This window comes from Cariama cristata, unplaced genomic scaffold (assembly GCF_000690535.1).
Source record: "Cariama cristata isolate BGI_N322 unplaced genomic scaffold, ASM69053v1 scaffold14590, whole genome shotgun sequence".
Taxonomy (NCBI): Eukaryota; Metazoa; Chordata; class Aves; order Cariamiformes; family Cariamidae; genus Cariama; species Cariama cristata.
The window spans coordinates 14,961-39,987 of NW_009596506.1; the positions used below are offsets into that span (position 1 = coordinate 14,961).

Sequence of the window (25,027 nt, forward strand, 5' to 3'; positions counted from 1 at the left end):
ATTTACTATTGATGTGCTCCGTGTGGAGTTTTAAGGACTCACAAGCTTAGTGCGTCTAACCCCTTTGTTCTCATGAGCCAGAAGTTGTAGTCCTCAGTGAGGCCTTCCCCAAATATTTTTTGTTGGAGCAGGGCTGCCAAATAAAAGGGTCTTTTTTTTTTTATTTTTTCTTTTTTTTTCCCCTACTGGATCTTTGAAATGAGCAGCCTTCATCTGGGCAGCCATGAAATATAATAGATGGAAACATGCAAGAGACTATTTTTTTATATATATACAGTTATTACAGAAACTATTTTATTACCTAGCTATGCCAAGATCACTGTTAGCTACTGCTGTAGACCCTTAAAGTACTGTCATGGTTTCACCTCTTTGTTAGTCCCCTGCTCAGTTCTTCCTGCTGGTGCTAATACTTACCTCTGGTCTTCTGAATTGTTCCTCAGAGCTGCCTTTACCAGGCCTGAGGGTTTGGACATAGTTTAGCCCATCTTAATAGGGTTCTGCATGACTGAAATCAGGGATCACCTGCAGCTAGGACCTTGGTAGAAGGAGGTGACTACAGTATTTACCATTTCTTTTCTCTCTAAGAGGAGAGAAAAGGAAATAGAAAATGGTTGCTACAATAAATGGCCAATATATGCCTCAATATGCCCAGGTTTATAGGAGCTTTGAGCAGACCACACCCCAGTCAGCAGAAATATACATGTGGGTTTCTGGTCCCAGGGCATGTCTTGGTTATGCAGAAGATTCTGCACTGGAAGGACCTGAAGAGCTGAGTATCAGCTGTTAGAAATGGACTTAGAGCTCCCCAGCAAGGGCTGGGGCACAAACAGACTGTAAACAGCAATGAGTGTGTTATACCTACACCAAGTTGACACCAAAATGGTCCCTACAGAGTATTCTCCATATCCTAAGGAGAAGATTTGCCTCTTTCTGAGCACTGTATTCCCCATCACTCTCTTCAAAAGGAACTGGAGAAATTCCATGTATTGTTGCTGCAGAGTCCCACTTGCTCCCTGTCAGAGCAAAAGTGCCTCTCCCTCCTGCTGTGACTATTGATGTTGCCTAATTACAGTTCCCCAGCCTCAAGAAGGGCCCATGAGAGACTGTAGGGTACTTACCCTCTTTGCTGGGGTTGCCAAGGATCTTGTTGACCTCGGCATTTGTAGGATTCTGCCCCAGTGCCCGGATGATATCGCCAACCTGGCTCAGGGTGATCTTGGCATCACCAGTCCTGTCAAAGAGGAGGAAGGCCTCCTTGAAGTCTGCAAGAGAAGAACAACAGTTAAATTGAGCCAGGCAGCTCCCTATTGACAAGTTGTATTGACAAAGATGTGGGCCTGTTGTCTCCTGGCACTGTTCCACCAACTCCGGAGGAGTTGGCCAGGGGAATCTTTGGCCCACAATCCCAAGAAAAACCCCTTCCCTCTAAAAATAGTGAAACCAAAATGTCAAACTTTTATATCTACCTTTCATAGTTTTCCTGGCTCTAATAGCCATCAGTAGCTTTGTGATTGATCCCATAGTTTTTTCAAGCATGAGGAAAGATAAGCTTTCTACAAACATTGCCATTCAGGAACAGGTTTCTTTATGTGACATAGCAGCAGAAGGTAAAAATGTTATTATCCACTATTATCTCACCAGAGGACTCGGACTCTTAAAGTACCTAGCAATGCAAAACATCTGCCTGCTTTGGGTCCTGCCTGCAATCCCAGCATCTCAACTACACAGTGCTAATGGGAAACTTGAAGGTGTATTTCAAATGCTGCTTCTTTTGTTTTCCCTTAAAGTTGCCTTACAGTAACAGTTCTACCCATGTTTGTTCCTTTTCTTCTCTGCCTTTTGCAGTCTGTCCCTGCTTCTTACAGGTACTTGAATATCCAGCTTTTCCAGTGGTAGCACTTGTGTGGTGCCTTTTTCCAGTGCATTTCTGGTGTGTACACTTTGAGACTTTGCTTCTTTCGGTGCTGCCAAGTGATCAACATTCACTTATTTCCCCCTTGCTGCTTACCAAGGACTTGGGGTACAGACATTTCTCCTACAAAAATCAGCACAGATGGTTACCTTCATTACATTGCCAGTCCTCATCTTCTGTTGCAAAGTTCCATGTTAATCGTCTTACTATATTTCTCAGGGTTTTTGGAGTATTTGTTGCAATGAATAAAGAAATGTGTTTTTAAAGGGGGGGGGGGCAAAAATCAAGGGTCTAGCTAAAAAGCCATCTTCAAAGCTCGTATGTCAAGAGTATGTTGGACTGTGCTGTTGAACTTTTCTGCACTGCAGTGTCTGACAATGCTGTGTTTTAGCTCTAAGTAAACCAAGTGAAAGGTCTTTCCCTTGGCTGTGATGCGCTTCCAGCAGCTAGACAGGCTTTGTGTTTCACAGCTTGTGTAGGCGGCATGTTCTTTGTGCCTTGGGGCAGATTTAGGAGTAATAAACCACACTTCAAATCATGTCTTCATTCATCTTGTGCTGGAGACATGTGACACAGAGATATTTAGGTTCTTGCTTTAGCCATCCATATACTGCCTTAGTGGAGGAGTTGCTGGCACCCAGTAAAACTGCTGATACAGGATGTCGGCCTGCTAGGCTGTAACCTAATACATCTGAAACTAATCTTCTTACTGTCTGATGTGAGAGACCTATAACCCTTTACTGCTAACCCTCTCCCCTTACAGCTTTTATTGCAGGGTATGGAATAAAGGCCTTCTGGACCTGTGTAGAGCTTCCCTTTACAATATACCAACTTGATATCAGCTCCTGCTCTAGCAGCTGAGGTCAATAGAGCTGTAGTGATTTATAGCATGTGATCTGATCTTTACTCTGGTGCATTAATGACATTTAGCCAGAGCAAGGTATAAAACAATGCCAGTTTGCTATTAGCAAAGACATCAGGAGAGTTTCTCAGTTTTGTAAATGCCATGAAGTTTTATGTTCACTGGGTTCTGAACACCACTCTCCAGCTCAGAGAAAAGGCCTGATTTTATTTTTATCTCTCAGGCATTCATTTCACTGCAATATATCTTTGCTGTGGTGTTTTGTTTTGTTTTGTTTTTTTTTTAAATATATCTAGTTCTCAATTGTACCTCTGCTGGAATAAGCACGTCTAAAATACCTCTCTGAGGAGGGTACTACCCAGCTGCTGGTGCCTTAGCCTGTGTGGATGGAAATAGTTACTGAGGGTGGTTACCGTTCCTGGGAAATTCTCCCTCTCTGAAGCAACTTTTAATTGCTCTGCTGCTGGGTTCAGTCATCACAGCATTACAGCAGCTGGATGGTCTGAAATATGTAAGGAAGCTGAAAGAAATATTTTGTTTTGTTATACATGCCAGCAGCTTTGAATTGACAGCATTTTTCTATAAACCTTCCCAATCCTTTTGTAAAAGTTTTAGAATTAAATAGTGAGGAAGAGTCCAAATTATTTTCTTTGTGGCCCGGAGTGTTTGGATGGCAGGGAGAGAAATGTTTCCAGTCTCACTTACTGCACTATACCTCTCCTTATTGCTTTGATGGTGTAATCCAGAGTGGGCTGGTGTTCAGGAAGTTCAGGGCTCTCTTAAGACCTGCTTCTAGCTAGTCCTCTCTCTCTGGATTTCTTGTAAATCCTTGTATCTTCCATTCTAAATACTTTGTTCACCGTGAGAACTCTGCTATATTTGCTACTGAATTTTTGAAATTTTTTTAAACCTATGTTATTTAATATAGCCCAAATGCTTCTCTTAGGATATTTAAAACACTCTGACTTAGATTTCCAGAGCTTCAATGGGGATTTTTGTTCATGTCAGAATTTTTAATTGGATCTTTCTAACAAATTGGAAAAAAAGAAAAACAAAACCCCAAAATATTTTGAACTTGCAGGTGGCTTGTGAAGCAGACAATACAGCAAGATGCTCAAGGACTGCAGCATACCCAGACTATTGTTATTTACATGCTTCATGAAGGTATTTACAGTAAAACAGCCTTTGTTCTTCCCCTTCCACAACACCTCCCGGCAAAAGTGACATGTAGGCCTCTTGCATCTTCTGTTCATGTAAAACTGTAATGTCACTGCAGCTAAGTTAAATTTTCAGCCCACTCTCTCCTTCTGTTGTCCTTCATCTGCCTGTTTCCCCTATGACTTTCAGATGCAAGACCTATTTTCAGCATCCTTGTGAATGGCCAGTACAGGAGCACAACTGAAAAACGTTCAGTAGGTAGAGCTGGTAACACCAGCATATTTCCTCTTCGTACCATGGCATAAACTTCTCAGCTTGGGCAAGTACATAAGCACCCAGATAAATTACATGTAAATCTACAGTCAGATTCTTGTTCAGCATAAGTCAGCACTGCTCCTCTGAAGTCAAGAGTGTGGTGATTTATACCAGCTGAAGTCTAGCTCATCTTCTCTTAAAGGTTAAACTTCTGAGCCTGTAGCTCCTCTCTGAACCCATGTACTTGTAAAACACATCAGCTCTCTTGTAACTTACCATCCTGTTGCTCCTTGGAGAACTCGATCTGTTGGAAGGAAATCAATCACAAAAAATAGCTTAGGAAGGGGGGGCTAGGGGAGAACCTGTTTGTTTTCTATAGCATCCAGCTCAATCCATGAGTCATCTTCCAAAACAGAAAAAAAGTGGCCTGTCAGATGTGCAGAAGTGATGCAAATAGCAAAAGAGCTGTTAAGACTTGTAAATATTTAGCATTCAGTAGCCATTATGTTCCCCCTCCTGCCCCCTGTTAAAGTTCAACTTTTATTTCACTTACCATTAATTTGGTCAGGAGTGAAGGACTGCAGTTGGGAAGAAAAAGAGAGAGAAAAGAAGAGAACTAGTACTGCTGAAAATGCACTGAGAGAAAGCAAATGGCACAATGTAGCTGAGCGCTCTCCCATCTGTCTGGCCTAAGGTAATTAGGTCATAGCAACCTAAACTAGCAAATTCCTTTATAAAAATGCATCACCAGGTCTGTTCTTAAAGATTCCCTTAAAATCTGTGTCCCAGGGAAAGCCAGGGTTGTGGCTAGAAGCAACAAAAATCTAGTGTCTCTTAACTAACAAAGAAGTCATTAATGTACCGTCAAGTCATTTACTATTTTAGTACAAACTCATTTTATTAAGACCATTTGAAGTAATACTACCTAACAAGTGGGGTTTTTTTTAAGTTAACACAGAAATTAAACCAATCCCTTAAAGTTTGTGTTTCAAATTAGTTTTTGACAGTACATTGTTTCATAAAGTACTAAACTATGATATTTTGTTATATAAAAATATTACTGTTTTCTTTTGCCAATTTAGCAGGCTGCATCCAATATAAAGAAAAATGCTTAGCAGATAGCACTAGCAAATTGTAACCCTTCTGCCTGAAGCTACAGGAGCTGCACATCTACCATTGCCTGATTCAGAACTTGAGGCTAACTGGAAAACCTCACATAGTCCTTTAGGCTTAAGGAGGAAAGCCAAGCAAACCTAAACAGTCTTCTGGACTGTCCTTCCCCCCTCCCGAACTAACTTGAGCGAGAAGCCCGATTTACTTATGTAAAATACACTGGTTGCTGCTAACCAGTGGACCCACCATAGTTGAGAGTTGGAAAAGCAGAGCAGCAGACGGGCAGGAGGGATTAGCTGAGAGGTCTTGAGAGTGGTCCTGCTTTCCTGGCCTTTCTTCCCCTTATTTATCTGGCGGTGCTGACGGCATTGCCTGGATTAGGTGTCAGAAGGAAGCAGTCCCTCCCCTTGGCGAGTTCTTTAGCTTTCTTAGGGCAAAGTGACAGGAGGCTCCATGTCTTGATCGACACCTTATGATGGCTATTTTTAGGAGGCTGGAGAGGGGCAAGGAGTGGCAAGCAGTAAGTTTGATTCATGTCAGCACTTTCTGGGTCCGTACTGTCAAAAGGAGATATTCCTTGTCCAGACCTACCAAGACTTCCTTATAGGGAAGGATTCTATTTCTCCAATAAGCTATAAAGTCAGTGAGCAAGGAGTGTTGAGGGTGAGAGGTGCCATGTGTTTACCCAGCTGGCTGGTTTCACATGTAGGTTGCAGGCTGTGTTAGATGCAGCTGGATGGTCCTTGTACCTTCGCTGGGCTTTGCTCTACCCCTTATATGGATAATATAGCTCTCAACGTTAGGTGAGCGGTGCTGCTGCTCGTCTGCTCAGTGTGATCCAGTTGTTGGCACTGAGCAGAAGATTAACCAGTTGATGGAGGTGGTGTCCAACTGTGAAGCTCTTCCTCTGCACTGGTCATGTTTTCCACATTTTGAACGTTTTTAAGGGAAAAATTATCTGTGCGTTTTGCACCCAACTACATTGCTGGGTTAGCGGCTGATGTGCAGATGTACCCTGCAGGGCAGTGGGAAATTTGTATTCACAGTAGCCTGTGCTCTCTAGGACATTCTTCCTCTAGGGCTAGGGTTAGGCAAGGGAGAAGCTGTGATAGAAACTAAGACCTCCAAAAGATTTTGAGAACTGGAAGGGTGACTGTTCATGGTGGGAAAAGGGGTACTTGCTTTTTGGGTTGCAGAACGGAGGGGTCATGGTGGGACTACAAGTGGGGAGTTTCTAGGTAGACTGCAGGAGGTGGAGGCTTCAACTTCTTCAGTAACAGAGACCTAGTCCTACCATGTAGCATCCTCCAAGCCCAGGTCAAATATCTGAATTGATGTTGTGAGACATTGTAAAAGGATTAGGAAACTTTGCTCCAAACTTCTTTCTTTCCACATCACCTTAACTGGGTCAAGAGTGCCATGGAGCTGGGGTGGCAACAGTTGTGTGACAAGAGTCCCTGTTGCAAAGTCAAATCTGCTCTCTAATTTCTGTTGATTTCCTTTGTTGAGCATTCACTGCTGCTGGTTTTCTAATGACAAAATGTGATTAGTGAGGGAAATTTTCTCCTGCAACTCGCTTAGTTACCCTGAAGATAAGCATAACCTTTATGAATGTCTCTTCAGTATATTGAGGACTCTGAAAGAAAGAATAGGTCAAGATATTTGGTTGGATTTGAGACATTAACTTCCTACTTCCTCTTTTAAAAACTGAAGATACAACTGCAAATAATTTTTGAAGCTTGCCATATTAGCTGGAAAATATTCTGGCCAAACAGATTATTCAGATTTTTGGAGAAATACCTGGAAAAGATACTGAGTATGAAAAATGCTCCACTGCCAATCCTTCACTTTTGGTTTTTCTGCTATTTGTAATCTATTAGCCTGTGGGAACAGGGATATATTCAGGACAAAGTGTAGCCATGATCAGGTGTGGTTGCATAGAAAAGGGGGTTGATGCTTTTGTCTGAATTAGCTAGCATCGGTTTAGCTCAGTGCAGATCTCCTGATTAATACTGGCTGGGGCTGGAACTCGGGCAGCGAGAAAGCTAATCTAGATCTTGGCCATCAGTCCCAATGCATTAATAGAGGAGCTTTCTAAAGACTTTGGCAGAGCTGAAATGTTGCCTGGGTCAACGCAGTGTGTTGCCTTTTGTGGAATTTTCCTTCTGCCTTCAGTCTCTCGCTCTCCAGTGCTGGCAACTGGGAAATGTTCCCCCAAAAACAAGGCTTAAAAAAAGTATTTAAAGGAAAACTTAGATTAATTTTCTTGAACTTTTTTTTTATTACTTCCAGATAAGCTTTATGATTGGCTACAACAAAACTCCGAAAAAAACTTCAGACGCTAAGCAGAAAATAATTGGGGTGCATTTGTCTTGGGCATAGAAAACTGATACCTGGATTAGCTATCTGGCTTGAATGGGCTACTAAATATGTATAAATTGGGAGGGGTCTCCATATAAGCTGATTGATCTTTTGAGCATATGAGCCTTTGGCTCAGAATTTAGATGAGGAAATACTCACGCGCCACATCAGCCCTTCATTTTATTACCGATTCTTGAATAAAAGCTCACTAGACAGAGTTTTGCTGGGGAGAAATATTCTAGCATGGGCATGCTGCATTCACTTGAATTAGGAATCACCCTGCTTTAAGCCAAATAGGGTTTGTTGGTGTCTTAAAATGCTACTTGCTTTGAGTAAGGGCACCTACAAATGGCCTCAGTATAGAAAATATTTCAAACACTCCTGAAAAGAAAAGAAAAGTAAGATTTCTGATTCTGTAAGGAGCTTTCATAAACTTCAAAAGGTAGAAAGAAGTATTTTTCAGTGATCTGATATTTGTTCTGATCCTCACATCATCCTCTGCATTGTCAGAAGACATGATGAGCTTTAGGGAAGATGTTGAAATTTCAGGCAGTTTGCTTTTAAAAAAATGAATGCCCCCCGCCCCAGCTTAGCCCTTATTTATGGACAAAGTTGTTATCCAGAAGGTTATCTGTTCCAAAGGAAGAGGTGGTGTCTTCTGGAGTTTTTTTGTTGGGGTTTTGTTTTGTTTTTAAGATTAAAGCTTTTCCCCTGTATAGTTTGTGGCCACCTTCTAGTCATCTTGTTGCTAGCTAGAGGCATTTTGACCGGGTCTCAGTGATACACGGTGGGGTGGATAGGGTTGTACACAACTCTTTATCACCAACTGAGCAGAAGACTCAATCCACACAAATCTTTACTACCAAATTATTACCGAAGTTTCTAATTTCCCAACAAATCACTGGTTGATGGGCCTTAGGGCCCCAGCCTTTGCAGTGTGGTGCTGTGCTCGCCTATTTAGGCTGGTGAACACTGGGACGGAGTACAGCTGTGCTGAGTGGCAGTGGCTTTGTGCTCACTGTAAGTCTGTGTGCAGGGTAAAGAGTCCTGGGAAAAGGTGCTGCTGGGACTTAAAGCATTCAGCTGCTCCATCTGCTTGTTACCCTTTGAGTGAATTACAGAGAAGGGAATAATCTTAGGATTTTATTAGAGGGTCACCAGATATTTCAAGGTATTGTATCTGTAGAAGAGACTGAGAACATACCAGAGAGTGTCACTAGGGTACTCATTGTATATTTAGCCTTCTATTCAGGACTAGAGGGATTTTTTTTTTTTTTTAATTTTAGGGTGTAGATAAGATAGGATTGTGCCTACAGCAGTTCATATGATATCTACTCACCATTAATGCCTACTCCTTGATTAATACAGCGGCACATATTTTCTAGTAGACATCACTGAGTGCAGGATTACACAGCTCTCAAACTCCTCTGAAAATCGAGTGGTCATTCTCCAGTCCCTCAATCCAATTCGATAGCTTGTGCGATCGATGCCACAGATTTTGCAAAGGCTATTTCTCATTTAAGTAAGAATCAACAGCCTGATGGATTTAGCCTAATGTCTTTTATGAGGCAGAGAAACATTAGGAGCGGATGAGCTCTTGAGAAAGAGAGCTCTGTTTTGAGAACAGAGCTGCCTGGAAATAAGATTGAAGAAAGACTAAAAATGACCACCATTAATATAGGAGAGAAAATTGCTTGTGTGAGATACCGGGAGGTTTGGAAGAATAGTTCAAAGTCTCTTTGAGTTCAACAGACTTAACTGCGGATGAATTTGATTTTTTTCCTAAGCTTTCCGTGTAACTTTCCGGTTTGTTTATTTTTAAAGCTTGTAACTTCACATTTGCTTTACGGTTGTGAGAACTTTTGGATGACCCTTGCTGATTAATTAATGTGCCCTTCTGAAATGTGCTCTAGCTAGCTGCACTGCTGATCGTACCATTTTGAACAGATTTCATTAGCTTCAGGAGGGGAAGTGCGTTCAGTCGTGCTCATTTGTAAAACTGTTCTTTTTCTAATTGCATTTAGTTTTGTGCGAATGTGTACAATCGAGAGGATGTGTGAGGAAATGTGAGGCTCTGGAGCCCTGCTCTCGGAGGGTTTTGTTGTTTTAACATGCCTCCCGGTGGCAGTGTTAAAGTATTAACATTATTTGAACGACGGCTACTTGACATTTCAGTGCTATGTGGTAAACCAGCAAGTTGAAAGTGCTTTTTGCTAATGGGTATAAGATGCAATAAAGCCTCAGTGAAGAGGGGGCAGATTTCCAACTTGGTTGTTTCATATCTGCTTACAGACAACTTCTTTCTTTACTTGTCATTGGCTAAATTAGTCACCTTCTTCTTGCCTTATGTAAGATAAACTCAAATATCTTGTTACCATCTGTTACTATATCTCTGTGCTATAAGGGGGTTTAAAACAGTATTTTAGAAATATTGTGGGGTTGTTTTGATTTATTAGTTGATGGGAGAAAGGCTCTGCCACACAACCACCGTTAGCACTTGAAATTACTCTGTGAGCTCTTGAAATGTTACTTTGCGTAATTTGCTTTAAATTCCACTATTTCTACCAAAGTTTGTCACTCCCCAGACCCTCCAAAGGCTACAGGTATCTTTTTAAAATGCTGCCAAAGCTGTAAATTACTAAGAATGGATCTTGTGAAAAATCATTATTTTCCAAATAATTTTTCAAGTTAGCAGACATAAGAAAAAGTGTCTAGAAATATATATGTGGACAATCCCTACTTTTGAGGGACTCCTTACTTAGCAGCACTTTAGGAAGAAAAGGAGGCAAAGTTTCTCTGAAAGCTTTGTAAAGACTGAAAACTTAGTAAACAAAACTAAGTGGTGGCTTTTCTGTTTGCTTTTCCTTCTGGTTTTCAGCGATGTCCCAAAGGGATGTCTTGGTGTATGGCTGAGTCTGATGTCCAGGTTACCTGTCCTGGGACACCCCTATGCCATGCTTTGCCTGTGCAGTGATTTAGCAACTGCCACCAACATGAGTCTGGCATCAGTGGCAGGGTTCATAGGGGTAAGGTATTTGGCTGGGGCTGCTGTCCTCTGGGGTGGATCCCGAATGGTGCTGTATCTCAGTAGTCAAAGCAGTAGCAGGAAGCTGGTCTGGATGGCATCAGATAGGCACCTTTACATCCCCTAAGGATAAGTCATATTTGTGCTTGTCCCCTTCCTACCTGAAAGGGTACTTGGGACTGGTGACCTTGTCCAACATGTGTATCAGTCCTAGGAAATCTTTCTAGAGTCATTGCTGGAGCTGGATCAAGCATAATCTGAAGGTCTGAGCCAAAAAAATTCAGGCAAAAACCTGCCAGTTCCTAAGAAAGCCCTTCGCACTATGAGAGAAGCTAGTGTTAACATTCCTGTTCTCACTCTACAGCTTCACATGGAGTTTGTCTGCAGCATAATAGCTCTCCAAGCGCTTCGGCTGACATTTGCAGTCCTGCTTGCCCTCCAGCCCAGAAGCTTTCTGTCAGTGCATTTTAGTGAGTTTGTCTCCCTCTGGCTATATCCAATGCAACGTCTGTACAGAGATGACCTACTTGAGTAGCGAATGTAAATAAGAATTAAGGACACTTGGAGAAACACTTTTTACTGCCTTAAGAGCTCTGTATTTAAAAACAATCAATCACACAGGTTTGCTTCCATGCAGCAGGCTTCGTCATGCATCACACAGTTACACAAGACCTTAGCAAGTCTTTACTAGTTGGTAGCTTTTAATTATTTTTCCCCTAAAGATGTAGGTAGCTTATCTGCAGTTGGGCATGACATAATTGGTGTCCTGGGATTATCAGTCTTGAAAATACCAGCACTGGAAACCTGTACCAAATGAATACCACTTACACCACGGATACTTGCAAGAACCCAATCTCTGTCTCTGCTTGAGAAAAGCTACTCGGGTATATCCTTGAAGTAAAGGGCCTGGTGTGACACCAGATCAGGGTGCTACACGTTCAGAGCACCATCTGAGACCAGACACTTATGAAGCACAGCATGCAGCATCTCCATACCCAGATCCTAAAACATCACAGTTAATGCCATGAGCCTGGGCTTGGTCCAAGGACTGGTTGCATGTGCTGGGAAGGCCCCTTAGATTGCCAGTGAAAATACAACGCACTTTTCCTGTTGATGATAGGGATCATTAAACTGATTTGGGCAATATGAAGTTTTTCCGTTTCTCACTGCCTTGGTTGCAAAACCAAGCCTAAGACATCTTGATCATTAACGCCTCATCCCAGTTATTGCAGACATAGACCCGTAGTACTGCTGTTTGTCAACTCAACACTTCTTCTCACTCAGGTTTGTGTGGGAGAAGGAGGTTGACAAAACAGATTAGCTAAGGACACTCCCCAAAAGATAGCTTCAGTTTTAACTACAGAATTCTGGGAGAGTCTCTTAAGAAAATGACCCATATGGTCATTTTGCTTTTAATCATGGTTGGTTCCTGATGGTAACTCTTGGATGCATCCATCACCCTATTCTTCTCAGTTATGATTTAATCTTTAACCTTTACGCCTATTGTTCAAATCCAGGCCACACTAGTAATAAGGAAAATTGGAAATATAAATTTGGTCTGGAAAGGCTTGTGCAAAGCAGATCGAGTTTTATGCTGTTTCCTGAGTAGGGGGAAAAGGGTCTTTACGCTTCCATTTAAAAACAAATTCTTCCTCCCTGCCTTAACTCTCTTCCTATGGTTGTACTGTAACCTAAGGTGAGCTGAGAAAGGGCTGAGTTTAGATATTTGAGACTTTAGCAGTTAGGTATTCTTGTTACTCAGTTTGATAGTCAATAGATGGTGCTCAAAAATAGAAAATCCCATACCAGCTGCTATTAGTACTAGCAAATCACCAAATATTTGCTTTAATGGGGTTAATTTAAAATAGGGAAAAAAGAACAGAAGAGGGTGGAAAGGCCTGTCACAACTGCTGGTGGTGACAGGCAATTTTGGGGTGCCTGCATTTGCAACAACACAGCTTGAGATGAGACCTCTTAAGGAAAAAAAAAAAAAAGCAGCCTAACTTTCAAAGTGTGTACCCCAAAAGGCTCAGAAAACCAGATTCCCTGAAGACGGGCCAAGCAGGGCATCTGAGAGGAAGGGTACCACCAAAAGAATCACTACCCATGTTTTTCAACTACCTTTCTTGTTTGTTTTGGAGAATATTATGATCTCTGATGCCAGTTTAAAATGAAGTGCACTGCCAAATGTGGCTTATTTGACTGCTGTAAACCCTTATTAGGCTGCTCTACTCTTACCCACTCCAGCTCTAAGAGTTAGAAGGGGCTTGGATGTCTCTCTATAAAAGCTAACAAAGCCTTTCTGTGTGTCTGCCTGCTGTGTGGCTCCCCAGATCATCATGGCACTGCAGCCTGGCATTCCCAGTTGCCTCTCATTAGTAGCAAGCTCTGGCATGGCCGCTGATCACCCTGAGGAGTGGAAGGGAGCCCACTTGATGCCCTTGTTCAAAGTGCTAGAGGCTTTGACTCCATGCCTGGTAAATCAGTGCAAAGAGCCCCAGGACAGGATCGTTCACTGAGTCCTTGTCAAAAGCTTAGTTTTCAGTACTCCCTGCTTCCAAATTTTTGCTGGAAATGGTGCTGTGTCTTTTCCTGTGCTTAGACTTTGGTGGTTGAATGGAAGGATTCAGGATTAATTAATGATAATTAAAGGACTGGGCTAAGACTCAGAAAATGTCAATTCCTGACTCTGCCACATCACCCATGCAAATCTCTTATAAGACCTTGTTTCCCTTCACTGCCTGAGCTCTCAAGGGTGAAAAAGGATAACCCAGGGTAGCTGGTTGGAACCTTTGGAGGTTGTCCAGTCCCCTGCCCCTGCTCCTAAGGCAGGGTGAAATGCCCAGGTTCCTGGTACCTGGGCAGCCCTTGACCGATGTGGGAGTCTCAGGTGAGATGGGAAGATTGGGGATAGAGGGGACATGTCACCCTTGCGGGCAGCATGGGTTTCTGCATCACGTTGTGACCACGGCTATGTGGTTGGGTAGGCTCCCCTGCTCTGAGGCGGGCGGCTCTGTTCACCCTTGCAATGCCTCTGAGGCACCCTGCTCCTTGCCTGGTAAGGGCATGATGAAGAGTGGAGGAGATACTTGTAGAAAGATATATGCTAGTGATAAGCATGTGGGGCAGGGGGCTGTGCCTCCCACTGCATTGCAGGGCAGTCCTGTAACCTTCATCATGCTGCTCATATCTTCACTTATTTGCAAACAGGAATAGTAATGCTTACATGCTGCCACTAGTGTTAAAAGAATAGTTTTGTCTTACTCTCCCAGGTTTTTTCCCTCCTTCAAAGAGGAAAATATTTTATCTGATACTGTCTTTCAAAAGAAAGAGAATTTAGGGAGACTATCTTCTTTTATCAGTCTGAATATGACAAAACCTGGAGTGTTCTCTCTGTGCTACCACTATATATTTCCTGCCATTATAGAGAGCTGGCTGGGTAAAGGAGTAAACTGCATAGATGCCTCAGACTGCAGCCTGCCATTTTTTTAGCTGGTAATACACTATTAAGTCTATTTATGTAAAGATAGATTAGCTAGGATCACTGGCATTGAAAATTCTATTTTCTTCTAATGAACTGGACATAGAAAGCTATCAAATCATATTAAATTATTTAGTAGGAAATCTAGCTTGTCTTCCCCTTCATCTCTGGAGAGGAGTGAAATGTGAGGTCTAATCTGATTTTCAAACAGTATTTTCAAAATCAGTGGGCTTTTCGTGTAGCCTTTACTATGATCGCTCGAAGTATTTCAAAATGTCTTTTTTTCCTCTTGCTCTTGTTTTGCTTTGCCAGTGCATTCAGCTTCAGTCTTATGAGAAGCTACATACTGTTTCAGAATAATACTGTCTACTGATCTTGAAAATTAAAGTGAACTTCAAGAAATTTCACTAAATGGGTCATGATCTTGGGACTATATGTATTAAGATGCCTGAAACAGAATTCATCATGAGATGAAAATGAGTCTTTACTCCTTCTTTTCTCCATAATAGGCATGATTCCTTATGTAGAATTCAGCAAATTGGTCTTGGGACCAATCATCTTGTCAGGTAGGTGGAGAACGACTATTTATAGTCCTACCCGGAGAAATTGGTCTGTCTCTTAATCTCTTCAACCGCTTAACCTCCTTCTCTTTCCTACGTAAAGAATTTCCCAACATGGAGGAGTTTTCTTTGAAGAGTCAAGGCAACAATCAGTGATGTTTGTTGGTATGCAAAGTCTAAAGGCAGTATGAAAGCAAATGGAAAAGCAATCAGAGGGAAACCTCCGAGAGACTCTTCTTTGTTGCTTTCAATTTGCAGCAAATTGCAAATTCTGAGCAAATATGTAAAGGTGAGAGGAAATCACTTGAAATGCTTCCATCCATGGCTTTCCAGCTCATGGTCTCTGTCAATGTTTTTTGTACAATGTAAATGAAAAGAAAATAGATGAAACTGCCAAATCCCTCTTTTTAACCTGTTTTGGTTTGTTTCTGCTTTTAAAGATAAGCCGTGCTGATCTCAAAACACTTGACCAGGTCATCAGGTGGTTGCAAAAAATTGGAAAGGAATTTGAGGGGAATTTCCAAAATAGGGTTTGGTTTTAGTACAGTGCTGTAGGAAAACATTGCATTTCAAGTTTCAGTAACCCTTTCCTGTCCTCGTGCACCTACTTTTAGGGGGATTTGGGGGTTTTTTGGTTGTTCTTTTTTTTTAAAATTTAGCTTTACCAAACAGGTCAGACTGATACTGATTTGGCAGAAAGTTCTGAGGGCCATGCTCCAAAATACTTTTGAAATCACCAGGCTTTACTCTTCTGTTAAATCATGCACCATGCCTTGCACTCCTCCAGCTACTAAAACAATCAAAAACTCAGGCAGGTCAACAAACGCATTGACTGAGGTTACTCATTCATTTCACTGCAGTCCCTGAACTGGAACCAAACACACGCAACGTTTCACTGCAGGTCTCAACCGGGACTCTGCGAACTTTCCCCTTTGGGAGAGCTTTGAGTCTGTGATCAGTACACGTTCATCCATTTACCTTGATGCTCTTGAGATCGATTGCAGGTTCTTTGGGTTTAGCTGGTGCTGGTGCCGGTGCTGGTGCTGGCGCAGGTGCTGGTGCTGGTGCTGCGGCTGCTGCTGGTTTCTTTACATCCTTCTTTGGTGCCATTTTCTCTTGCTTAAAATTGAAAGTAAAGGTGCCCCCCCCAAAAAAAAACTTGAAACAAACAAACAAAAGAATCAAAACTCCCCGAACCAAAACCTTAAAAGTGATTCCCAGGAGAGGAGCAGTGGTCAGAATGAGCTACAGCCTGTGCCCTGGAGGTGGACCCGAAGTGCTAAACTCTATAAGGGCATATATATATTTCACTTAGTGCCTCATAGAGTCCTGACACATGCAGCTGGATTGGACAGCTTGCTAATCAAGGGGGATGTCATTCCAGCTTGAGCTATAAATGGAATATAAGAGTTCAGGGCTTCATAAGATCAAGGTACTTCAGTGGCTTTTTCCCTCCCTCTTTAAAAATCCCAACTACCTCCCCTGTATTTTTTTTTTTAATGCATGCAAAGGAGAGGGAAATATGACAAACCCAGTTTCAGATCTGCCATTGACATTGAGGCATGGATTGAACAGTCCTTTTTCTCATCAGAATTTCAGTTCTGCTTAAGTAATAAATCTTCTTTCTTTCCTTCCCTCCCCTTTTCCCCCATGCCTATGTGATTCTCCAGGAGGATTTGGTTTCAAGTAGGAATTTTGACTTTCATGGCTGGGAAGATCATCAATTTCCAACCTCATTTACCTCTCTCCCCACAGCCCCTCACTCCTCCTTCGCTTCCTTCTTTTACAAGGAAGTGTTGATCAAGCAAAGGCTCTGGGTGTTAAAAATAAAGCAGACAAATATGGAAAACACTGCAGTACCTTCAGCCAAGGCGTCTCTCCCAGACCCAGAGTGTCTTTCAGCTGTTCTTACTATTCCTTTCTATCATGTTAAGACTGTTTTTAAAATTGAAAATTGCTTCCTTTAATCTTGCCCTTTGATCTTTTTCCTCTCTTAGGGATAAGCTGTGCCCTGATAGAATGGAAATCAGCTGGATGTTATGTTTCCCACACAAAAGTTTTCCTTTTGTAATGTATTTCTGATTGGAAACTAGCCATCAGGCAAAGGAGGCACTTCTGTTTTCACCTTGTTTGCCTGCCCATCCTGTGTCTCTTGTTTATCTTTCCACTCCTCAGTATCCTGATGGACCTCCCTGCTCCCCATGCTCTCCAGGAGATGCAACTTTCAGAAGATGGCTTTTCTGTTTCCAGTAGACTTTTTCCAGTTAGAAGCAAAACAGTTTCTAATTCTTTCAAACCTGATAGTTCCCCCGGGTCCATACAAATGAGATTTTCTGCAGAAAAATCCAGGACTGCTCATTGTTCCTCCCTCGTCCAGCAATCTCTCTCCCATTTACTCTCCAGACTCCTGGAGTTCTGTGCCAGTAAGTGCAAGGCTTTTGATGGGGCCCTTATTTCTGTCTCATGAGCTATAACTGTGGAGTGTGGTGTAATTGGAAATTTAGAGCTTGAAGGCCTGGACAGACACTTTGCATCCAAAGTTTGGCAGGGTATTCAAGCACTTGCATTTTAGATTAATGCATTTTAAGGAAGATAAACTTACAAAAATGCACATCAACAAAAGGGATGGACAGTGGCTAAAGGTGTATTTTCATGTAAGGAAACCTGTGCTCAGACACAGGTGATCACATATGACCTTTAGCAAGAGACTTTTTGGAAGTTGAGTCATCTCTTTTGAATCAATAGACCTATACTGATACAATTTGAAGCTTTGGCTCAGTCTCTGCTTTAGAGAACACAGACCAGGAGAGATTTTATTTCCTTTTTCTTCTGCCCTTAGTTTTGTGAATGCTTTGGGACAAAGAGCCTGTGATTTGAGCTGTGCTGGCTGCCTTCAAGGTGCTTGATGGAGGGATCCCTGCTCTGCTGGTCTGCCTGGGAAGGCAATGGCATGGCCTCTCCTGTACCACTGAAAGTTAGCAGGAGCCTGTGGGCTGTCATCCCTGAGGGACCCAATGAGGGTATCTCCAGTGATGCTGATATTTTACATTGCACAAACCAAACTTCAGCAAAATCCACCAGTGGATACGGATCCTGGAGCTATAACTTGGGTGGAAATAATCTAAAATAAGTTTTATGCATCTCTACACTGATGAGAACTTTAAGTAATTGCAAGAAAGAACCAGTTATGATCTAATCATTTCTATGGTCACCTGGGGTTTGCAATGTATTTCATTTCAGCCTGAAAGCCACCATCAAATATATTTTAAAAGGAAGACAGGCTTTCAAAAATGAAGCGTGAACTTAGTGCTGGCTCTGCACAGTGTGGCCTGTCTAAGAATGCAGATATGCCTGGACATGCTTCATGCTGTCAGAAAAGGAGGTTTTGTGAGGAGCTGCCACCTGCCACAAAATAATTGTACATCGATCAGGTGAGAAGACAAACAGGTGCAAAGGAGGAGGAGGATGTCAGGTCCTTTTTTCAATTGCTGGGTTAAGGATTTGGATCAAGTCAGTTTTCTGGGCTTGGGACAGGATATCATGGGTTTATCTGCCTGACAGGCTTGGACATGTCCCAGGACACCTCTGGGAATGGATCGGGACTGTCCCTAGGGAGCGAAGTTATCCCAGGTGATGCAGAGAAGGTGTGTCCCTGTGCTCGTGCATGGGAGCTGCTGTTCGTAGGTCTCTGGTGGTGTCGTACCATCTTGCCCTGGTCTGCAGTGGCTGCAGTGGGAAGACTCCTCTTCTTACTTAAAGCAGCAGCTTCATGCAAGCAGGAATACTAGAGCAAACCCCCAGCCTCTCCATCGTGCTTGCTGGGACTTGCCAAGATCCACTTCTAAGGGAAAGCGGCAGCAGCTGGGGATGCGAATTATCACTGGCATCTGCCTCGGCGGGTGCACGGCTTCTGGGGAGCGCATGAATGCTTCTCTCCTGCAGGAGAATCCATGTTGAGGGAAGGCATAACGAATGGTGATGGAGCTTTGGATTTCACAAGGCCTCAGAAAATCCAGTAGTGAGAAAGTTGTTGGTTGGAAAGCATACCCTGTTAGTCCTGCCGCACACTGAAACAGGGGTCAGCTTGCTTGAGGCTTGCCTGGTTTTTACAAGTGGTTTAATTGATGAGGATATGGTTCTGGCCAACACAAAACTTTTATGCATTTAGGCTACATTTAGTTGAATGAATATAACGGAAGTGTGATTTCCATCTGGAGCATTGACGTGATTCATTCTGACACTTTGAATTGGAATATGTTCCTTTTTTCAGGCTAAAGTGACACAGAGGTGCCATTGACTGCAGCACCAGAACGGAAGTGGGAGTTCCTGTGCTGGGCTGCACTCCCTGTGCAATTACTCTGAAGTCTCTGCCTTTCTGGTCCAATTTTAACAGGATGGCTGTCTTGGGGTTTCCTATAGCGCAGGGAGTCAGGCCTTCCTCCAGGAGGAGGGAGCTGATGATTTAAATCCATCCAGTAAAGTAGGAGACTAGATCTCCCATATTTCAGGGCAGCCAGGGAACTGTTGGATGAATGGGTGAGCGCTGCTGCTTCTGTTCTGTTTCAGAATGAACTCCCTTTGAGACTTTTGCATTTTGCTGTCTAAAATGCCTGAAAATGCAATTAACTTCCCATTTTGCCAGTAACTTAAAAACAAGGTACTTGGTTTTTCATTATCCACATAGGAAGTTTATTTTCCTTCTACACTTTTGATGTGTCCACCAAGCCACACATGCTTGACTGCCCAAGAGACATTCAACTGCTTGCAGTATTGTGCAGGGATCAGAAAGTAAAAGCATTTCTTCCAGGATAAGTTTGCTCAGAAAAGCTTAGGCCAGTGGTTTTCTGGGTGCTTCACTCTTCTCAAGATAGTCAGGGCAGCCAGAGGGCTGGTTTAGGATGCCACAGAGGAAGAGATCCTTTTTGGGCAAGATCATACTAATTTATATGCTACTACTCTATGACTGAAAGGCCTCCTGCGAGTTTAGTGCATCTCTGTTTGAGTGTCTGCTTCAAACATGGTTTCCTTGCTTTGTTTTGTGAAATTGTTGGCAAGTTCATCACAGGACGCCAGATGAAGCACTAGTGGAAGTGGTGTTGGTCTCTCAGAAGGCTCTGGTGGGAGTTTGCTTTTGGGCAAGGTGTGCAACACTGAGAATACAGACAGCGTTTACAAATACCTATTCCAATATCTTCTTGGAGCCTTTCTCCTGTCCCCTGCACCTTTATGTTCTCTCATTTCAGCTGTCTGACATATTCTGTCTTTCCTGTAATCAACTCCTATCTGACACCCATTGCTGTTAAATATTTGCCGTGTTCCTCTTCTGAAGGTTGGGTGGCTGCAATGTCAGCAGGGAAAATTGCAAGTGTACATGTACCATTTGGCAAGCAACGAGCTTTGAGAAAAGTTGCAACAGTTTGGAGCTGTGCCCTGGTACAACCACCTACTTTATTCAGCCCATAAGTGGGAAGTGATCCCATTATCCAAAGTTACAAGAAGTACAGGGAAGTTCATGGAGAAGCCTTTTGAATGCAAAGAGAAGTTCAGTGAAATTGAAAACTAATACATGGGAATAATACTTTTTCCAACACCAGTTAGATTTTGAAACTTGTTCCTGGGGAATTATTTGAGGCTGATAACCTGCTAAGATGCAGGAAGGAACTGGGCATTTAGGCAGTTATCAGGAATATCAGAGTTACTATAAATCATAACAAATGTGGAAGGAATATATAATCCATTTCACTGTTCTTAAGCAGTGATAGAGACTGGGTGCCTTTTTCCACACCAAGATGCTGCAAAGATCCTTATGCTTTCTCTTAAATGTATGGGTTTGGCCATAGAAGAGAGATTACTGCCTCGGCTGGACTGCTTGTCTGGTTTGATTCCTCATATTTCACCACAGGCTTAAACTAACAAGCCAGGAATTTGCTGCCAGCAAACTCTTGCAAGATCTCAGCTTCAGACTCTAATACTGACTGTGTGCAACAGGGTACCTAATTAATCTACTAATGATTTGGCTTTGTCAGTGCTCATGATGTGCAAGGCAATTCAACACAGAAAAGCAAAGCCATTTGCTATCCAAGATGTTCTCAGCTGCAGGACACCCTGATAAACTGTGGAAGGTTGTTCAGAAGAGAGTCAGGCCCCATAAATGGCCAGGTCAGCATGTTTCAGGGGTTTTGGCCCAACGAGGGTGCCCTGCCCTTGGGAAGGTGGTCGAGGAGCAGGGCACAGCACGGGAGGAAACCTGGAGGTGACTGTGCAGGAGTGTCACCAGCGGACTGTCAGGGCTGGCACCATAGGATTTGCAGGTGATGGGAAATAGGGCAATGATGGATGAAGGCTGGAGACAGCATTTATCTAATGGCACAAAGGTTGGATTACGTGCATAAATGAAGGGCTCCATTGGCTCGAGGGAGGCGATGAGTGTGTTTTGGAGGGAGGATTCGCCTCTTGGCTCCTTCAAGTGCTGCGTAAGGCGTTGGTAGCCTGAATGCAGCCAGGGGCACGCAGCAGTCACAGGGCAGTGTAGGCTGAAGTCAAACCATGCTGAAGGAGCAGGCAAAGGAATGAGTATCTGAAGAAGGGGAAAGAAGGCACCAACTGGTGTGCTACATATAGCCTACGGCTGACTTAGCACTTGTGCCGCATTGCCCTCCTGCGCAAGGTTTTCTAATTCTGTCCCAGACGATGTCAGTGTCCCCCAGCAACTGGCAGTGAGACATAGAAGGCATTCCTTGGAGAGCCCGTGAGCATCTTTGTCACCCCCCTGCCTTACCCCAGGAGTACTGACGAGGGGCGGAGCAGCTTCCTGAAGGTGTGCTGGCTTCTCAGCTCTTTCTGGATGACTTGGGGGCTGCCTTCAGCTCATGTTTGGGCAACTCACCTTTCCAATGCTGTTGTTCCATGATGAAGGAACAGTCTCAACCAAGTGCTCTTTGCAGTTTGCTTTCCACTATTCTGTAAACATTCAATCATTTTTTTGGCACCTCAGTTTCCTCTGCACGTTGATCAGCTTATAGATCACTGAGCAACCAGGCTCTGAAATGAAAGTACCTGGCTAAACGTAACCAAAATATGCATGAGCAGGGCTGCACCTTGCTCCCATTGCCCAGCTCCTTTGGCAAGGGCTGCAGCTGAGGCAGAATGTGCGTATCAAATCCCACCAGGCAGGACTCTTTACCAAGGAAAGCAGTGGCTGGCAGGCCTGGAGGGGTACTATGTAGTTCTAAATGTAAAGACTAGGCACTGCATAAGACATTAATCTTGGTGCACTCTCTCACACTATATAGGATAAAATCCACTTGGTGCTGCTTTGTGTAACTGGGATTCCTGCGGCTTCAGGGTCCCACAGCCTGTGCGTGAGCTGCAGAGGTCCGCTGCCTTTCCCCTCCTCTCTTTTCTCTGGAGCGTGTAGCAGAGGAGGTAAATTATTGCCCATTTACAATGAACTGTGTCTTTCTTGAGTCCCATTTTAATCTACTAGGAGATGGAGTGACTTCAGCCTTGGAAAGGGCATTAAAGGATAGCTAAGTATACGGCACAGAGTTATCACATACCTGCATTGCCTGGAAGGTTTCATTGTGACTTATGGGGCATAAACTTCTTTTCTTTCACTTTTTTCCTCCTTCTCATTTTTGACATAAAGTGCTCCAGAAGGTCTTGATTCAGCCCAGGATCTAAAGGCCAGACTGGCTGGTGGGATAAATCACGAGGCTTAATGTGATGTGGGTAAAGTTTTGCTAATTCTGTTAGGGAAGGTCTGGGCTTGAAATCTCTCAAAACTCAAAGATTGAATCTGTTTTTAGGAAATCTGGCACTGTCACAATCTAGACCTCTTTTTTTCTTCAGCCATCAGTAAGACTTTTTCTCGACGACTGGAGGTATGCCTACCCTTCAAGACCCAAAGCTTGGAGATGTGAGCCTCACTCTCTGTGATGATACGTTCCCTGTCCTTGTCATTGAAATCCTGCCTCTGCCAAGAAGGCCTTCTGCATTTGCTTAAACATTGCTAAATGCCCAGATGTTCCAAAATGTGTTCGATACACCAGAACACCCTGTTTTCTAATTGCATGCATGAGTCTTGCTGTTGTGTTAGAGTTTAAGTTGTATGTAGCTCAGTCATATGCAAACTCTGAGACAGCCCATCAAGAAGGAAGCTCTAGGAACTAAAATTTTTCCTTTTTTTCCATGTCTAGCAGTAAGTACTTTGGATTTATGGAACTTATGTAGGTTTCAGCTAGTACTTGCGCATTTTGAATCATAGCCATGAAAATTATATTCTGTGGGGAGAGAGGGCGGTAACTACACTACTGTACGATCAATTGTATTGTATTTATCTCAGAAAACTGTTGTAAGAATCTAAGAAGCATTGTCAAGGCTTACTAAGCCTGAACAGATCCACACAAATATCTAGAATATAATCTGTACTGTGGTTGACTGAGTGGACACAGATGAGCATAAAGCATTTGATGACCTGCTCCTTTCTCATGAATCACTACGAGAGTGTCTCTGAGCAACCTGTGTAAAAAGTGTCTGTACGTAGAGAGCTGGCATGGAAAGATGGAGCTGACATTTTGCTTTGGAGGTTTGGGGATTTGACGTTATTGTGTCTGGCAGCGATGTTCCCTGTGGCACCCCAGCTGTAGCATCCCTTTATAATTGACACCACCTTCAGTCCAGCCTCCCAGCCATCATGGTGCTCAGCTTGAGGTTGTCTATGGACGAGTGTTCTTCCATAGCATTAACGAGTGCTTTCTGATTGCACCGTGTCCTCTTACCCCAGCAGGATTTTTGTTTCCAGTGCCTGGTGGGGAGAGGTGTTCTCCAACAGCAGGCAAAGGAGGCTGCAGGCAGGGCCTGGCAGGGTTTCCTCTCACTTCTCTAGCCAGTCACGCGTAAAGAGACTTCTTTTAGAAATGCCACAAGAAGATGATGTGGGTCCCTTAATGCTTTTAGTGGGAGAGGGGAGACCCAGCAACCAGTTGTGCTGCAATCCAAGGGGACAGAACACACAGTGAGCTGCCAGGTGCATCTCACAGGAGGCGGGAAGGTCTCACCGCTGCCAGGAATACACTGGATAAACCTATCCAAGCTGTTTAAAACTGTGACGGAACTCAGCCTTTTGGTGTTGTGCTCATAACATCTCTGTGTTCCCCCTGCATGCGAAAACAAACCTTGGTAAAGCACCGTGAAATCCTCCCATTGAAGCTGCTTATGAGTGCGAGCCTGTTTTTTGGGGAGCAATGATGTATACACATGTAATGTCTCTCCTCCAGGATCTGTCAAGTAGCTATGCTGGCTTTCTTTAAATAGCCTGCTGCTGATGCACCCCTTATTTAGGTGTAGGGAGGCAAGTGCCACAGTGATGCTCAAGAATGTCGTTTTGCTTCTTGTGTGACCTATGAGATCAGAGGTTGTTAGCAGGAGATACACTGTGATTCCCACAGAAGGTGCTGCTGGATCCAGGACCTGGAAATTCTGCGGGGCTGGGTGAGATGTCAGAGCACAAGGGCAGGGGGACTCGCTGGCTGTAGGGAGTGACTGAGCACCTTAAACACCGTATGAAAGCCTCTTGTGCCTAGTGTTTGGCAGCCAGTGCAAGCTGCCTCTGCCTCCACCTGGAGCTATTTTAACTATTACATTTAAAGTTGCTATTTCGTATAAGATGTATGTAATCAGGACTTTGGAGGTCCACTTACAGAGTGCAATATGAGCAAGGCTTCCATTTCAGCCACTTCTGCTTGAATAGCCAGCCCTGAGGGTTTTTCTCCTGCTTGTTAAACTTCTGTCAAAGTCAGTTGCTTTGCAACATGAGATGCCTTCAGAGCTGCCAGCGAGAGGCTGATGACATACTTTATGAAGACTGTTACCCCCAAAGGTAGTTCAGAAATGCCTGTTATTTCTATTACATACTTTTGTCCCAAACTCATCTCTCCCAAGCAACTCTGTTAAGCTGATAAACTGCAACAGTTGGCTGTGGGCTGCTGTCTGTGTATGTGCAGGTGTGACTTTTAACCCTTTTTGCTTATTTCTCCTTGAGAAATCTTGGATCATAGAAGTGGGAACAGCAAGTGCAGCTGGACCCTAGAGTGCAAAAGCTGATTTGGATGAAAGTTTGTAGCAAGGACAGTTTAAATGACAGCGGTAAGTACAGTGGAAGAAGTCTGCACTTCTGTAGTTTTGAGGGCTCTGAAATGGGTGGGAGATCAGATCCTGAAAGGTGATGCTGCCACGCAAGAGTTGCCTGACACAAACTCCAGCCTCATGACTTCTTTAAATCAGTTGTGCCACCCTTTTT

The 25,027-nt window shown here is 43.4% G+C and overlaps 1 protein-coding gene across 2 annotated transcripts in view; it reads right to left on the minus strand.

Moving 5' to 3' along the window:
- Positions 1 to 16,000, minus strand: part of LOC104166492 (myosin light chain 3, skeletal muscle isoform) — a 17,878-nt gene extending 1,878 nt beyond the window's left edge. Inside the window, exons 1-3 of one of the 2 annotated variants that reach the window (XM_009706438.1) lie at positions 15,706 to 16,000; positions 4,464 to 4,491; positions 1,119 to 1,262 (exon numbers count right to left, since the gene is read on the minus strand). In XM_009706438.1, the coding sequence (XP_009704740.1) occupies positions 1,119 to 1,262; positions 4,464 to 4,491; positions 15,706 to 15,837 (304 nt within the window). In that variant the 5' untranslated portion in view covers positions 15,838 to 16,000. Of the gene's footprint in view, positions 1 to 1,118; positions 1,263 to 4,463; positions 4,492 to 4,740; positions 4,766 to 5,546; positions 5,599 to 15,705 lie in introns of those variants that run through there. The other variant, XM_009706446.1, reaches the window with a different exon arrangement.
- Between the last annotated feature and the right edge of the window lie 9,027 nt (positions 16,001 to 25,027).